Source organism: Callospermophilus lateralis, chromosome 11, assembly GCF_048772815.1.
Source record: "Callospermophilus lateralis isolate mCalLat2 chromosome 11, mCalLat2.hap1, whole genome shotgun sequence".
In the NCBI taxonomy this organism is placed as follows: domain Eukaryota; kingdom Metazoa; phylum Chordata; class Mammalia; order Rodentia; family Sciuridae; genus Callospermophilus; species Callospermophilus lateralis.
The window spans coordinates 4,369,341-4,386,888 of record NC_135315.1 but is presented as its reverse complement, the minus strand read 5'-3'; the positions used below and the strand labels follow the sequence as shown (position 1 = coordinate 4,386,888).

The following is a 17,548-nucleotide window of genomic DNA, read 5'->3' as shown; positions in this document are numbered from 1 at the left end:
GGCCCTCCTGGGTGCCTCCCCCCACAGTGCCCCCACCCTGTCTCCGCACCAGCCTGTAATCTTGGAGGGCTGAGTCACTTCCTGCTGACTGAAGCTTGCCGCCTGGCACGGGTGAGCTACAGGCCTGTCCCCTGCAGTCAGGAGCCCACAGGCCTCTTCCAGGAGGCCTGGCTCTGGAGTCTTTCAGTGCAGAGTCAAGGTGGAGAACAATGGCTCCTTCATCCCTCGCCCACCCAGGCTGGGAGCAGCCGGCAAGATGGGACTTTCCCCAGGCTCTGGGTGTGGAGTGAGGCACGGACTGGTCGGTCCAGACAGCACTGGCCATCTCCACGTGGACATAGAGGTGCAGAAAGTCCCGTCAAGGCTGCAGTGGACCCCAGAGGACTCACACTGGGCAAGTGGCCATGTGACCTCCAGCAGCCAGAGAAGCTCTGAGCTGTTTCCCCCCTGGGCAATGAGGCCCCTGGAGCCCAGAGCCAAGGCCACGGGCACAGGACGGCTGCTGGAATCCCCCGGGGGGAGGGGAGGGCTGGAGAAGTGCTGTTCCCCCGCCTCCAGCGAGAGGCCAAGGAGACCACCTGGGGTGGACCCTCAGCTGGGCTCACTAAGGTTGGAGTCCGGCCCTGGGCCCTGTGGAGTGCGGGACATCCCTGCAGGGCCTGCTTTGTCCGCTGCCATGTGGGGCTCCAGGCACCCAGGGAGCCCCGCCCCTGTCCCCTGGAGCACTCTGAAAGGCTGGAGCCACCAGCTGGGGACAAGCTCAGCATCCACCCCACTCCCCAGAGAAGGGTGTAGGACGATTCCATGTGACACTGGGAGGCAGGCCAGGCGGAAGACTCCTGAGGGCTTTGCTGCCTAATGGCCACCAGCTGGGTGGGGCCCCTGGCAGGGAGGACCACCCGGAGGGGAGCTTCCCAGTGGGTGGGGGCTCCCACAGAGAGCTGCACCTGGGCCAGCAAGAGCAGAGAACACCATGACCTCACACCCCCCAGCCCAACCCACCACATCCCCTCCCCTCCCATCCCCTCCCTCCCCCATCCCCTCCCCTCCCATCCCATCACTTCCCACGCCCTCACCTCCCATCCCATCATGTCCCATCCCCTCCCTCCCATCCCCTCCCCTCCCCATCCCCTCCCCTCCCCATCCCTCCCCTCCCTCCCATCACTTCCCACGCCCTCACCTCCCATCCCATCATGTCCCATCCCCTCCCTCCCCATCCCCTCACCTTCCATCCTCTCCTCACATCTGTCCTCCACATCCTCTCCCTCCCATCCCCTCACCCTCCCATCCCCTCACCTCCCCACCCCTCACTTCCCATCCCTTCACTTTCCCCATCCCCTCACCTCCCATCCCCTCACTCCCCATCCCTCACCTTCCATCCCTCACCTCCCCATCCCCTCACCTTCCATCCCCTCTCCTCCACATCCCATGTCCTCCACATCCTCTCCCTCCCCATCCCCTCACCTCCCATCCCCTCTCCTCCCCATCCCCTCACTTCCCATCCCTTCACTTCCCCATCCCCTCACCTCCCATCCCCTCACCTCCCATCCCCTCACCTTCCATCCCCTCACCTCCCCATCCCCTCTCCTCCCCTTCCTTCACCTCCCATCCCTTCACCTCCCATCCCTCACCTCCCATCCCCTCACCTCCCCATCCCTCTCACTTCCCATCCCTCACCTCCCCATCCCCTCACCTCCCATCCCCTCACCTCCCCATCCCCTCACCTTCCATCCCTCACCTCCCCATCCCCTCACCTCCCCATCCCTCACCTCCCCATCCCTCACCTCCCAGCCCCTCACCTCCCCATCCCCTCACCTCCCATCCCCTCACCTCCCCCATCCCCTCACCTCCCATCCCCTCACCTCCCCATCCCTCACCTCCCATCCCCTCACCTCCCCATCCCCTCACCTTCCATCCCTCACCTCCCCATCCCCTCACCTCCCATCCCCTCACCTCCCCATCCCCTCACCTTCCATCCCCTCACCTCCCCATCCCCTCACCTCCCATCCCCTCACCTCCCCATCCCCTCACCTCCCATCCTCACCTCCCCATCCCCTCACCTCCCATCCCCTCTCCTCCCCATTCCCTCACCTCCCCATCCCTCACCTCCCCATCCCCTCACCTCCCATCCCCTCACCTCCCCATCCCCTCACCTCCATCCCTTCACCTCCCCATCCCCTCTCCTCCCATCCCTCACCTCCCCACCCTTCACCTCCCCATCCCTCACCTTCCATCCCTCACCTCCCATCCCCTCACCTCCCCCATCCCCTCACCTCCCATCCCTCACCTCCCCACCCCTCACCTCCCATCCCTCACCTCCCATCCCCTCACCTCCCATCCCCTCACCTCCCATCCCCTCACCTCCATCCCCTCACTCCCAGCCCTTCACCTCCCCATCCCCTCTCCTCCCCATTCCCTCACCTCCCCATCCCTTCACCTCCCCCATCCCCTCACCTTCCATCCCTCACTCCCATCCCCTCACCTCCCCATCCCCTCACCTCCCATCCCCTCACCTCCCCATCCCCTCACCTCCCATCCCTCACCTCCCCATCCCCTCACCTCCCATCCCCTCACCCCATCCCCTCACCTCCCATCCCCTCACCTCCCCATCCCTTCACCTCCCCATCCCTTCTCCTCCCCATTCCCTCACCTCCCCATCCCTTCACCTCCCCATCCCCTCACCTTCCATCCCTCACCTCCCATCCCCTCACCTCCCCATCCCCTCACCTCCCCATCCCCTCACCTCCCCATCCCCTCACCTTCCATCCCTCACCTCCCATCCCCTCACCTCCATCCCCTCACCTCCCCATCCCCTCACCTCCCATCCCCTCACCTCCCCATCCCCTCACCTCCCATCCCTCACCTCCCCATCCCCTCACCTCCCATCCCCTCACCTCCCCATCCCCTCACCTCCCATCCCCTCACCTCCCCATCCCTTCACCTCCCCATCCCCTCTCCTCCCCATTCCCTCACCTCCCCATCCCCTCACCTCCCCATCCCCTCACCTTCCATCCCTCACCTTCCATCCCTCACCTCCCATCCCCTCACCTCCCCATCCCCTCACCTCCCCATCCCCTCACCTCCCCATCCCCTCACCTCCCCATCCCCTCACCTTCCATCCCTCACCTCCCCATCCCCTCACCTCCCCATCCCCTCACCTTCCATCCCTCACCTCCCATCCCCTCTCCTCCCCATTCCCTCACCTCCCCATCCCCTCACCTCCCCATTCCCTCTCCTCCCCATTCCCTCACCTCCCCATCCCCTCTCCTCCCCATTCCCTCACTTCCCATCCCTCACCTCCCATCCCCTCTCCTCCCCATTCCCTCACCTCCCCATCCCCTCACCTCCCCATCCCCTCTCCTCCCCATTCCCTCCCCTCCCCATCCCCTCTCCTCCCCATTCCCTCACCTCCCATCCCCTCACTTCCCCATCCCCTCACCTCCCCATCCCCTCCCCTCCCCATCCCCTCACCTCCCATCCCCTCTCCTCCCCATTCCCTCACTTCCCATCCCTCACCTCCCATCCCCTCTCCTCCACATCTCATTACCTCACTCATACCCATCACCTCCCCACCCCGTCTTCTACCTTCATCACCTTGGCATCCCATCACCTCCTCACCTGTCACATTCTCTCTCCCCTCATCCACACCTCTCCTGTACCACTTCCTGCCAGTTCCTGTACCACTTCCTGCCAGTTCACCATCACCAGCTGTCCCTCGGCCTCGCCAAGCTATTCTTGGAAGGCACCAGACACATCATTTCTTAGTGGGAAAGCCGCGGCAGCTCAGGGCCTGCCCTGGTCCTCCCCTGGTCCTGCCCTGGGTCCTCCCCTGGGTCCGCCCTGGGTCCTCCCCTGGAGTTCTCCTCTGGGTCTGCCCTGGGTCTGCCCTGGGTCCTCCCCTGTGTCCTCCCCTGGGGTCCTCCCCTGTGTCCGCCCCTGTGTCCTCCCCTGTGTCCTCCCCTGGGTCTGCCCTGGGTCTGCCCTGGGTCCTCCCCTGTGTCCTCCCCTGTGTCCTCCCCTGGGTCCGCCCTGGGTCCTCCCCTGGGTCCGCCCCTGTGTCCTCCCCTGGTCCTGCCCTGGGTCCTCCCCTGGGTCCGCCCTGGGTCCTCCCCTGGGTCCTCCCCTGGGTCCGCCCTGGGTCCTCCCCTGGAGTTCTCCCCTGGGTCTGCCCTGGGTCTGCCCTGGGTCCACCCCTGTGTCCTCCCCTGGGTCTGCCCTTTGTCCTCCCCTGGGTCCTCCCCTGGGTCTGCCCTGGGTCCTCCCCTGTGTCCTCCCCTGGGTCTGCCCTGGGTCCACCCCTGTGTCCTCCCCTGGGTCTGCCCTTTGTCCTCCCCTGTGTCCTCCCCTGGTCCTCCCCTGGTCCTCCCCTGGTCCTGCCCTGGGTCCTCCCCTGGGTCCTCCCCTGGGTCCTCCCCTGGGTCTGCCCTGGGTCCACCCCTGTGTCCTCCCCTGGGTCTGCCCTTTGTCCTCCCCTGTGTCCTCCCCTGGTCCTCCCCTGGTCCTCCCCTGGTCCTGCCCTGGGTCCTCCCCTGGTCCTGCCCTGGGTCCTCCCCTGGGTCCTCCCCTGGGTCCGCCCTGGGTCCTCCCCTGGAGTTCTCCCCTGGGTCTGCCCTGGGTCTGCCCTGGGTTCTCCCCTGTGTCCTCCCCTGGGTCTGCCCTGGGTCCACCCCTGTGTCCTCCCCTGGGTCTGCCCTTTGTCCTCCCCTGGGTCCTCCCCTGGGTCTGCCCTGGGTTCTCCCCTGTGTCCTCCCCTGGGTCTGCCCTGGGTCCACCCCTGTGTCCTCCCCTGGGTCTGCCCTTTGTCCTCCCCTGGGTCCTCCCCTGGGGTCCGCCCTGGGTCCTCCCCTGTGTCCTCCCCTGGGTCCGTTCCTGGGTCTGCCCTGGGTCCTCCCCTGGGTCCACCCCTGGGGTCTGCCCTGGTCCTGCCCTGGGTCTGCCCTGGGTCCTCCCCTGGGTCCTCCCCTGGGTCCTCCCCTGGGTCCTCCCCTGGGTCCGCCCCTGGGGTCTGCCCTGGGTCTGCCCTGGTCCTCCCCTGTGTCCTCCCCTGTGTCCTTCCCTGTGTCCTCCCCTGTGTCCTCCCCTGGGTCCTCCCCTGGGTCCTCCCCTGGGTCCTCCCCTGGGTCCGCCCCTGGGGTCTGCCCTGGTCCTGCCCTGGGTCCTCCCCTGTCCAGCATCCCTGCATGGAAAAGGGCAGCTTTTGCCTGTGGGAGCCGCTGACCCACAGTGGGGCAGGGAGTGGACAGGGGCGCAGCAGGAGGCCCTGGATCCTGATCACTCACAAGCTCCTCCTGCAGCCGAGCCCCAGGGGCCCTTTCTGGGTGCTTGAGCCCATGCAGGTGGACTGTCGGCCCATGTAACAGATGAAGAGCTGAGGCTCAGGGAGGCCCCTGACAGGCGGCTCACCTGAGCTCACTGTCGGTAAGACGCTGCCTCCCAGAAGCTTCTGGGCAGCCTGGAGACCCCGCAGGGGCCCGCACAGGAGCCTCCTCTTCCTGTGGCTGCGTTCAGCCTCTGGTTGGAAGCAACCAAGGCCCCTGACAGGCGGCCCTGCTGGAGCAGCGTCCATCTGATCCTCAGTGACGGGGTGTCTGTCCAAGGTTGGGGTCATTTGGCTTAAGCAGATCCTGTCTCTGCGTGTGGCCAGAGTGAGCCTGAACCTCAGCCTGCCAACTCGGGGGCCAGCCGCAACCCTCAGCCTCTGTATCTCCAAACCAGACCCCAACCTGCAGGGTGATGGGAGTCCATCTCGGCCATGGGGGTTCCCGTCCCCCTGCCCCCTAGCCACTACCACTGTGGGTGTGCGGAGGCCCCAGGCCTGCCAACGGGAGTCCCGGCCACTGTCCTTCTCTGGTTCCCATTGAGATGTCCACTGTCACAATCCCATGGTCCTTTCTGGCTCTGTACCTGAGCCATGTGGGAGTGGCTGGGACCCCATGTACCCTGGGCCACTTCTGGGTACCAGGGCAGCTCCCCTTGGAGATGTCCAGGCCCCCTGCTGACCCCAGGCCTGCCCTCTAACTTCCCCTGGGCTGCAGGGTCTCTCCGGTTCTCTTCCTCTTTCTCAAGGCAGTCCTCCAGCTGCTGCCCGCCCCACCCCACGCAGCCAGCACGGCGTCCCCAACTTCTGCCTTGGGCCCTGCAACACCCCCAAGGTCATAGGACAGGGGACTGGGAGAGCGTGGGGCTGGGTCATTCCTGGGTCAATCAAGGTCTTGGGGTCATCCCATTGTAGAGGTGCTTCCACAGCCCGGTGGCCTCTGGGGACAGTTGAACCAGGCAACATTCTGCCTCAGAGGACGGGAGGGCGAGTCTGTGCAGACACAGGATTTCCTGGGTTGGTCTCTTCTGGGGTCTCAGCCAAAACAGTGGGTCCCGACCCCTGATCCACGTGGGGGCCACAGAACCTGGCCTGAGGACAGTGTTCGTCACCCTCAGTGCCCCTAGAAAGAGGCGGGGGAGGAGTTGTGCCCCTCTCCCTGCACCTGGCTTCACTGATGGGGCGTCCCTTCCTTACACACCCGCCCAGAGCAGGTCACTGTTAAAAACCCGGAGAGTGGAGCCCACAAGGTCACCAACCACACAGGCCAAACCCAGGGGAGAGGTGTTCAGGCCCTCGAACGCAGACCCGAGAAAGTGCTGTTTCAAGAGTCAGAAAAAAATGGGGACCCAGGTCTTCCCAGGTGGGCAGCCCCTGTGTCCACCTCCCAGTGCAGTGGGGCCAAGAGCTCACCTTCCCGCCCCCCCCCCACTTGACAACAGTGTTACATGCCAATAAATAAGTGGATAAATAGGTGAGTTGAATAAATGAGTAAGTAAGGTACCCGCGCTGGGACCTCATCTTTCTCTCTTCCCTGGGCTAACCACTGGCCTTTACGTTTGTAAACCGATACTTTTTTTTTTTTGCGTGTGCCAATACCCGTGGTGGTATCTAGAGTCGGTACGTGCGAGCCTTACTTCACTCCTTTCTTCACGACCCATGTGTTTGGACTCTGCCACTTAATTTTATGGTTTCCATTCACCATGCGTCCTGTCTCCCTTCCTGTCTGTGGGTGGGTTGGTGAGTATTTCAACATTCTCCCCTTCGTTGGTTTGGAAGCTGTAGGCACTGGGATATAGATGTTTAATTTTGAATGTTCATAGTGAAGTTGGAGGTCATTCAGTGTGTCCATCCTCAGCAAGATGGACTTTCCCTGAACTTTATGGCCTCTGGTCTTTGTTATTGCTTTATAATTTCAGTTCCACCTTATTAACACATTGAATTAGTTACTGTTATTTTCGTAATTGGCAGTGATTAAATTAACTATCTAGCTCACCGTTGTTCTTATAGTCTTATCATCTTTCCTCCTGCTGAAATCCACCCTTTGGTAATTTTTTCAGGGATGGTTTGTGGGAGGAAACCCTTTCTTAGGGTCTGCTCGTCGGATAGTATCTACGTAATGCCATTCTTGGGGACAGTTTAGCAGGGTATAGAACCTGGAAGGCCGGCGGTGTTCACCGAGGCAGGATCGGTAGCTTTTCAGATTCCTCCTTAGTTCCCGAGGTGCCGCAGTTTCGTGCTGAAGAGTCTGAGAGTGAGTCGTTGCTTTCTCCCCGTGTGCAGGGGTTGGGGTCTGAAATCCACTTCCTTCTTTCATTTTTTGAGACCTGTCAGCTTTTGTCTTTTAGAACGTTGTCCTTCCACTCTTCCTTCTGGAGAGTCTCCATCTACCTGTCACACCTCGTCATTGTCACTTCTGACTCGTCTGTCCCACCTGCGTAGCTCTGTACCACATTCTGGGTCCCACCTGACACCTCACGTATGTCCCCTCCAGTGGGCGCAGGCGAGTGCACTCTCTCTGCTGTTGCCACTTTCAGTGACCCCACTTCAGCTTGCAGGATTTCCGATCGATTCTTCTCCACAAAAACCTGTTTTTTATTTTTTTAAAGCCACTTGAGGTTTCACAATTTCTTATTGTCTTCGATGAACCTAAACATTTTTATTTAAAAATCATTTGCAGATCCTTTTATTATTTCCGTTGCATCTGGCGTGGGTTCCTATCCCAGGGTCAAGGTCCTGGATGGTCTTTATGAACATCAGCTCTGACCCTGCGTTTGAGGCCAGTTTTGCCCTCATCCTGAGCAGCCCTTTCTCTCTCCCTCTCGAGTTGTCTCGCCTGCTGGCCCTGCCCCAGAATGAGGGGGTCATTGTGGCTGGCTCGGAGCCCACAGCCCTGGGGGGCACTTGGGGACACTGCCTCGTTCCTAATATCTGCTACGTGAAGATGGTTGTCTTAATTTTTATTATGGCTATATCTTTTAATCTTCTCTTTTAAAAGTTTATCTGTCTCCCTTCATGGGATGACATGAAATATGAAATTAAAAATGCCATTAAAAAATGCTTTAAATTATTTCTTTTATTGCAAGTCCATCAAAAATAGAAAACCAGTGAAATTTTTCAGTGTTCTGGAATGCAAAGGGCCTGAAGGTCAATGTTTAAAAGCTTAGATTTTCATCAACTAACCCAACTATGAGTTCAGCTGAGTACCCCGCCTCCCGCCCCACGAGGGGCTCTGCCGGCTGCATACAGGCAGCACATAATAAATGACTGTCCCGTTTAAAAGTTGGAGGTAATAAAGTTTCCCTGTGAGATAGATTGTCTCAGTTTCTCTTGGTTGGAAGCCTCCTTGCTAATGGAAGTTAATTGGGAATTTTTGATAAACCACTTTATTGAATTATAACATGAACCCAGAAGAATGCCACATGAGAAGCGTGCAACGTGACCGTCTTCCATATGTGGACACGCTCACGTGGCCTCCCGGAGACCAAGGGCAGCCAGGTTGGGGTGGTTGGCCCCACTTCATCAGCAAGGAGATCAGCGTGGGGGGCAAAGGTTTCCCCGGGTTCCCGGCCGGGAGACAGATGCAGGCAGGGCCCGGGCCAGGTCTCTTGGTCCCATTTCAGGGACTAGCTCTGTCCCTGATACAGCTGGGGCAGGGGCTGGAATGGAGGGAGGTGGCGACTGGGAGCAAAGAAAGGAGCAGCTGATGTGAAGTCAGATGAGCCCAGGGGGAAGGGAGCAAGGGACAGGGCGGGCTGGGCAGGAGGGAGTGGGCGGGGAGCCGGGGCCCGGTACTGGTCTGTCCTCAGGTCAGTGTTGGGATGGTCACCTCACTTCCCCAGGCTGTACCATTTCATGGGTCAGTATTTTTGATTTTTATTTTAGGGCCTCATAAGTTGCTGAGGCTGGCTTTGAACTCCCGATCTTCCTGCCCCGGCCTCCCGAGTTGCTGGGCTTATAAGTGTGCCCCAGCAAGGCGGGTTCACAGCCCAATATTTTTTTAAAAAAAAGAATCAGGGCCTCCAGATGGGATAGCTATTTTTTTTCTTTCTTTCATGTTCTGTTTGCTCAGATGACGTCTCCCTATGTTGCCCCGGGCTGGCCCTGAACTCCTGGGCTCCAGCGATTCTCCTGCCTGTCTCCCGAGTGGCTGGGACCAGAGGCCTGCCCACTGGGCTCTGCCAAGGGCTGCCCATTTTTATTTGGCCTGAAACATATATGTTAAAAGACAAACGCCCCTGGCTGTCACATCATTTTATTTTTTAAGGACATCATCACACGCAGCACATTCACACACTAAGGGGCAAAAAGATCTCCTGATAAACTCCAGTCCTTTGAACATCTTGAGTTTACAAAAACCAACCAGCCCAAACCCTCCTCATGTTCCTGTTTGTCTTGATCGGACTTGGCCAGGTACGAACTTGTCACTAGCTGGCCCTGGTCCTCGGCCTGGTGTCTGGTGAGCCCTGAAAGGGGAGACTCTCAAAGTCCTCCTAGGTTACGGTGCTACCAGCCTTAGCAAGTAAAAAAACAAACAAACAAAAAACAAAAAAACAGGCCGCTAGTCCAGATCTGAATCTCAGCAATATTTTTTCAGTGTAAGCACTACATTTCTGAAGTACACTCCAGGGCCGCGGGGCTTATCTGAAGTTCAGGTTTATCTGGCATATCTGTGTTTTACCGTCAGCAGCCTGAGGACTGAGCAGAGGGTGCCCAGAGGGCACCCGCCTGCTCACCTGCGTGGCCTAGGGGACCCTTGATGTGACTCTGGCTCCCTGTGACCCTCAGCCACCTGCAGCTACAGCCCCTGGGGCCCACCAGCCAGTGTCCCAAGGTTCCCAGCACAGCTTGGCAGGCCCTGGATTTATTTATGATTTTAACGAAAGCAAATTGAGATCTGCTGCTCTTGAGGGCGCAACCTGATGGCCCTAGTGACAAGTGGAGGCACCTGGCTCTCTCCGCCGCCCTGAGCGCTGCGCAGGCGGTTCCTCAGGCGGCCTTCCTCGCCATCACCCCCCTGTCAGGCCAGTGTGCGCCTAGGAGGCCCCGCCAGAGGCGAGCCCGGATCCCTGCCTGGTCACAGGGAAGGAGGGACCACGGAGCCATTCACGTGCCACCCCCACAGCAGGCCCTGGGCGGCATGGCCACCCCCTGCAGCAGAGGTAACCGAGGCTCAGGGGGAGGGATCACGGGGAGAGCGCAGGCTGATGTGCAGCAGAACTGGGATTGCAACCCAGCCCTCCACCAGCACCCCAAGGGGGAGGGGCCAGCACCGATGGGGAGGGGGTGGCTCAGAGTGTTCAAAGTTCCACCCTGAGACTCTCTGCTCCGTGGGCAGCAGGGGCTGTCACACGTTCCCTGGGAGAGCCACAGGAGGCCACACCAGCTTCCCTGGCACTCTGGCTGCTCAGGGGAGACAGCCCCAGGGGACAGGTGGAGAGGGCGGGCCAGGGGCAGGGTGGCCAGCAGAGGCCAGAGTGGCAGAGCCCAGGAATGCCTAGGGACTGGGGACCAGCCAGCTCTGCAGGGTAGCTCAGGCTGACCAAAGAGGAGGGCGGCGCGGGGTCCCACTGGTGGTTCTGGGGGTCCCCAACTTCTCCAGGGCAGGGCCCTAGCCGGCCAGGCAGCCAGTCCTTCCCCCAGCCCTCCTGGGCCAGTGTGGCCTTCAGGAAGCTCCCCTGGCTCCTCCCCCCGGGGGGAGGGAGCCAAGAGGGACGGAGGAGAGGCAGGGCAGCAGGAAGTGAGGGGGCTAGGACAGGAGGCTGAGGTCCATCGCAGGCCTCCCTTGCAGGCTGGAGGAGGAGGCTGGCTGCCCTCCAGGGTGTGCGCTGCGCCCCCTCCAGCCTGCCCCCTGTGGTTGGTGGAGGCCCCTCCAAGCTGCCTGACCTAGGGACCCTGTGCAAGAGGCGTTCCCAAAGGATGTTCGTGGAACATGCAGGGTACCTCCAGATGAGATTCTGGGGTCAGTGAGTTTGGGAAGCGCTACATGCTGTCACCCTGTTGGAGACTCAATGCTCCTTTAGCATATTAAGTGCACTGAGCAGCCCTGCCCTACTAAGGTTTTTTGGGGTGCTGGGGATGGAACTCAGGGCCTGGTGCATGCTAGGAAGTGCTCTACCCTGAGTCTCACTCTTAGGCCTTAAGATTTGTTAAATGTTGAAATGTTGGCCACTGTGTGACCAGGTGTCCTCTTTTCTGTACAGCAATGGACCTGTGAACAGTGTGAAATCCACCTTTGAAATGGGCAGGAGAGAGGCATAGTAGCTGGGGGCAGTGGCACACCCAGTAGTCCCCACCACTGGGGAGGCTGAGGCAGGAGGACGGCAAGTTCGAGGTCAGCCTCAGCAACTTGGTAAGACCCTAAGCAACTCAGCAAGACCCTGTCTCTAAATAAAATATAAAGAAGGGCTGGGATGTGGCTCAGTCCTTAGTTGCCCCTGGGTTCAATTCCCAGCACCAAAAATAAATAAATAGTGAAAAAATGAAACAAAGAAACAATGGAACCTTTTAAAGTATATTGATGTCCACCTCTGGAAAGAGTGTCCAGAGATTAAAAATAACATCTTCCACTGACACATTTATATTGGCATATATACATACATGCGTGCATACAGAGAATGTGTATGTGATTTTTTTTCAGGTTATGAAAGCATAATGTGTTTACTGCAGAAAACACAAAACCGTAAGGAGGAAAACAAGTCACCCATCAGCCCCCAGTGGACAGGAGCCACTGTGAGCCTTCGAGGGTTGCTTCCCTGTTTTCACTTTATTATGTTTTAGTTTCTTTTTTATTTTCTACACAAGTAAAATCCTACATACATACAGCCCTCAAAGCCCTCATTTAAAAAGTCACAGCGGGGAGTGGTGGTGCATGCCTGTGATCCCAGCAGCTCAGGAGGCTGAGGCAGGAGGATTGTGAGTTCAAGCCAGCCTCAGCAATCAATTTAGTGAGGCCCTGTCTCAAAATAAATAAATAAATAAATAAATAAAAAGCCAGTGGGTCAAGATCCACATAAGGTGTCCCATTGAAAGTGACATCTCAGTGGTGTGAGCGCAGGGCTGGCTGGAGTTCCAGGGTGCTTCCTGTGCCCTCGTTTGACACTCATGCACAGATAGGAGGACCGTGGCACGGCTTGTTCCACATTCCCTGGCCCTGCGAGCCGGCCTGGGGACACCATGCCCACTCCTTGGTGGCAGGGTGTGATTATTTCCTTATGCAGGCCCTGGGCAGCGGCCTCCCTCCCACAGTGTGTCCCACCTCTCTACCCCTCTCCTGCGGGGGTACTCCGGCTGAGACCCCACCTGCCCCCTGCTGCTCCCCCCACCCCAGAGCTCTGGGGCCTCCGTGCAGGATGTCCAGCCACAGTCCTCCGGACTCTCCCTCTGCCAAAGGCACCACCTGCCACCTGCTGCTCCCGCCCAGTCCTGAGTCACCCCTGACACTCGCCTCCTTGGCCCCCAGAGGCAGCCACCCCCCCCCCCGCCCCCCGCCTGGAGGTTTGATTTCTCTGTGCTCCCACCGCCCCAGCCCCCACCGGGGTTGGAGCTTCTCTTCCGGCCTGAAGCGCTGCTCGGGTGCTGTGGGACACTGCCCCACCTCGCCCCTCCAGAGCCCTTCTCCTACTTCCTCGTGCTAGAATAAGAATCCCAGTCTGCTGTGTCTGCACGGCCTGGTCCCCAGGACCCGCATCTTTTCTGGGCTCTGCCCCCTGCAGCTCCTTGCCCAGGAAGAAGGAACCTTGTCCCTGCTCCTGCTCACTCTTCCTCCCACGGGGCCTTTGCACGGGCTGTTTTCTGACTCAGTCTCTTCCTGGTTAATCCCTGCTCATCCTGTGGTCCCGGCCCAGGTGAGGGTCCCCGGTGCCCCTCTCCTTCTTCACTTGGCCACCACTGTCACTGCACCTGCCTTGTGTGGTTATTTGCTCACTGTCTGTCTTCCCTCCCAGAGAGAACTGCTTTTCCCCAGGGCCCGTATGGGGCAATATATTGAGATATTTGAAAAACACAGGTTGAATCAGCAAATTGAAAAGTGGATTACAAAGCATGTGGGCATTTTAAATGCTCTTGAGAAATCTCTCCAGCGAGCCTTCTGGGAAGGTGGCAGCAGATCTCACCCCTGCCTGCAATGGCTGTGAGTGTGCCCGCGTGGCCGCGCCCTACCGTAAACCCACCCAGGCAGCAAGGCCTCCATCAACAGGTCCAAGCCCCAGGGACAGCTCTCCAGTCCCAGAAGAGTCAGCGGCCAAGCTGCTGAGCCCAGCGGGCCCAAGGGCAGCCTAGCAGAGCCAGAGGGGCCAAGGCCCAGCCCTCTCCGCCAAGACAGGGACGGCCCAGCTGCCCTGGAGCCTGCTCAATCCCCCGGGCCTGGAAACCTGGGGGTGGGCAGGGATGGACCAGAAAGAGGCTGATAGGCGGGAGAGCAGAACAGGCAGGTGGAGGTGGCGGGGCTCAGCAAGGCACCATGTGAGGGCTGGGCATGGGACAGCTCGCGCCTAGGCTGGGAGGCCTCAGAGACCAGGACTGCTGGACTGGAGCTCCTACTTGGGCAGCTAGCGTCCAAGGCGGCCCGATGACCCCGGTTTCCTGGCCTCTGTAGCCCCATCCTGACCAACGAGGACCTGATATTGAGGGGCGGTAACTTCCATGATCAGTGCCTGGCTTGGATGTGGTCTGTCCCCCCAGGTTCACATGCTGGAACTTTGGTTTCAGTGTGGTGACAGTGGGAGATGGTGGCTGAGGGTGGGCTACGGCAGGGCTGATTTTCCACAGGCCACAGCCAGACCTAGGGGATTTAGGGTTCGACCACCAGAAGAGGCAGAGCTGCTTCCAATACTAAGAAACGGGGTGCGGCCTCTGCCTTGCTCTCCGGGACCCTTCAGTTGTCCAGCACAACTCGGCTGCCCCGAGACCCCCGTGCCCGGAAGTGTGCTCCTTATCCATTGCTGCATAACAAACCCCACACTGTGTTTAAAACAAAGCCCAGGTGTCCTCTCCGTGCTCCCGTGGGTCCTCCTCCACCACTCCCCAGAGGAAGAGCTGCTTCTAAGTCCCTGTGGCTCACGGTGGAGTTCTGTTCTTTGGAGGCCATTAGGCCAAGGGCCTGGGGTTTTAGCCGGCTGGATGCCAGCTCCCTGCCATGTGGGATCCCGCATGCAACCCGGTCCATCCAGGTCGGCAAGGCCCTGCTGGATGGGTCAGTTTCTTACACCTGATTGTCTTAGTTTTCTCTGGCTGTGAACAGTGGGCCTGAGACTGGCTGATTTGTAAGGAAAGGAGGTTTGGGCTCACAATTCTGGTGGCTGGAAATGGTGAGGGCCTCTGGCTGGGTCACAACATGGTGCACAAGTGTCAGGTGCCACAGAAGCAAAAGAGCCAACCGAGATGACAAAGTTATCGTCATTATTTTTGCAGTGCCGGGGACCAAACACGGCCTCACACATGCTCGGCAAGTGCTCCCGCTATCACACATGGTTACGATGCATCAATAAAATTAATTAAAACTTTCAACACATCTCAAAACTGCACTTACACAGAACATCCCTTATCCCTCCTTCAGATTTCTGGAATGAGGATCATGTCGGTCATTGGTCGCGCCACACGGCGCTTAAGCATTTTCATTTGGCCTGAGTGGAAATCTGCTGGGTGCTGGGTACAGTGGCAATTAGGGTGTGGATGTCTTCGGATTTGGGCACAGGCCTCACCTATGCCTCCTCCCTCCCTCAGCCTCGGAGCCTCCTCCGGATGCAGAGGAGGTAGGAGTCCTGGGGATGGGGAGTCTGTCCGGGCTAAGGCTGGGCAGATAGATGACTTGAGGAGGGGACAGGTGCTAGAGAAGTCGCTGCGCGCATGCGCATCTGCATGCAACTTTCCCACACGCAGGCAGGAAGGACAGGGCTTCTTGGACTAGTAGGAAGGGCAGGGAGCGGGAAGAGGGATGTTTTTGGTGGTGTTAATTATACTGTCAGCTCCCTGAGGGCTTTTGGGACGGTTCACGGAAGAGAGCGCTGCACCCCTGCTGAGAATTTGCTGGCGCTTTCAGAATCGCCTCCCTCCGCAGTTGGCAGGCGTGGACCGTCCTGCCCGTGTGTCCCTGGGGCTCACCAGATACACCGCCCCCAGGCTCCGCCGCGCCCTTCCCTCCGCCGGGAACCGCCGCCTCCCCATCACCTTGGCTACCTGGCAAATTCCTTCCCATTCTTTAAAACCTTGGTTTGGCAACACCTCAATGAAACTCTTTCACCACCCTCCAGACAGAATTAATCACTTTCTCCTCTTTACCTTTCAAAAAGCCGTTTTGTGATGGAAAACGTTTAGTTTCAAGGATTCAAAGGTAAAGAGAATTTAGTACGTCGTCGCTGCATAAACCACCCGGGTTGTAAAGACACGGGTTTCTAGGTGTCTGCCCGTCTACACGGAGACACCGAGCGGCGCACCGTGCCCGGGGCAGCGCCGATGCTCAGCGTTTGTCACATGGATCAGAAATAATAGTTTGACTCCAGCCACCCATTTTACGGATGACAAACGGAGGCCCCAGCTCATCAGAGGAGTGGATGAGGCCTGGCCTTTGGATTATCAGAAAGGTAGCGAGCCACGTGCCGGACCTCGCCTGTCCGGCATTGCCCGGGTTCCTCAGCCAGCGTCCCGCCCCGAACCCCCAGGCTGCGCCCTGCGCACCGCCACCCTCTTCCACTGGGCCCCGCCCCTCCCGGGCTCGGAACGCGAAAGTTGAAAGACTTCGCGGAACCAACCATTGTCGCCAGGGGGGTGTGGCGGGGGCCAGGAGCTGCGGGCGCAGGGGCCCGCATCCGCCATCCCCACCCTGGGACGGAGCTGCTTCGGGGCTGTAGAGACCCGCGCCAGCAGGACCTCGTCCGGGATTGGCCCCTCGGGCCCGGCGTTGCCCTCAGCCGGCCGGTCCCCGCCGCCAGGTGCAGCAGCCCGCGCGCTAGGGCGCAGGGAAGGGCGCGGCGCGCACCTCGGCGGGGCGGGGCGGGACCGAGGCGGGGCCGCCGTCCTCCCGCCCTCCTCCCTCCCACTCCCGGCCCTGGATTAGCGACCTAGGAGCCCAAGCCCCGCGGCCTGGCGGTCACACTTTCCTGGGAGCGGCGGCCACCGCGGCACTATGAAGAAGTCGTACTCAGGTGGGCGCCGCGCCCGGCGTGGGGAGGGTCGGTGTCCCGGACGAGCCCTTCCTGCCTGAGCGCTGGCGGCCCGAGCGATCGCGGCCACCTGGGAGCTGAGCAGTTTCCCCCCGCGGAGCCCCAGCAGGTCGATTTACTCCTGGACAGGCTTTGGCGCCGGGCTAGGTTACAGCAGTCACCTCCCCGCGATCAGGATCGGGGGACGCCCCCGCCCGGTCCACGCACTTGGGTTTCCCCTTTGCTCCTAGTGGCCGCTGCTGCGCGCCGACCCCGGACCCCGCGTGTGACGTGGGCGGGTGCCCGAGCCCTCGGACCTCTGCCGCGCTGGTTGGTGCAGCGCCTAACGTTGGTCCTGCCGCTGTCCCTCAGCTCCCGCTGGCTCAGGGGTCTGGGAGGCTGCTCTGAGGGACGCTCCCTCCTCCTGGCCGTGCACGCCCATCCTCTGGACTCGCTCACTTCCAGGCGTGTGGGTGGAGGTGCTTTGAGTCCCCGCGTGCATTTCTGTGGGGGGCGAGGGAGTGGGTTGCTTTGCGCTCAGCCTCCTGGGCTGGCGGTCCAGGCCGCAGGGTCCCTTCTTCACCTTAACTCCTGTTGGTCCTCTGCCCAGGGGGACCAAAGCGCAGAGCCTGTGCTCGGCAACTCTGGTTGGTTGCCTTTGGGTCTCAGGAAACTGTGTGTGCTGAACCCTAACTCACAGGTAGAGGCAGCCTGAGGGCACTTGGGATCCGTGGTCAGCCTTTCCCCTTCTCCTGCTCCTCAGCCCCATTCCACAGATGGGCCACTGAGGCCACACCTGGCGGTGGAGGGTGTCTGGTCCCGGCCCAGGCTTGAGGTCTCTGAGCCTAGAGCCTTTTCAGAGGAGGGAGACCAGCGTTTGCTCCCTGTTCCTCAATGTGCTCCCTGCAGATTAAGGACACTCCTGATCCCCACTCCTGTTTTCTTTTTTCCTTGATGACCCAGGTGGTGTCCTTCATCTCCAGAATCTCCTGCCAACCCTGAAGCCTTCTGTGTTCCTCACTTAACCTATTTGGACATGGAGCTTTCTGCCAAGCACCCAACGAATTAACTTTTATTGATTAAGTCAGAATCA

General features: G+C 59.8%; 1 protein-coding gene across 1 annotated transcript in view; it reads left to right on the top strand.

Annotated features, from left to right (window-relative positions):
* The first annotated feature begins 16,377 nt into the window (after nt 1-16,377).
* Nucleotides 16,378-17,548, top strand: part of Septin9 (septin 9) — a 140,815-nt gene continuing 139,644 nt past the window's right edge. The window contains exon 1 of the mRNA XM_076869238.2: nt 16,378-16,458. Within this exon, the coding sequence (XP_076725353.1) occupies nt 16,440-16,458 (19 nt within the window). The 5' untranslated portion in view covers nt 16,378-16,439. The remainder of the gene's footprint in view (nt 16,459-17,548) is intronic.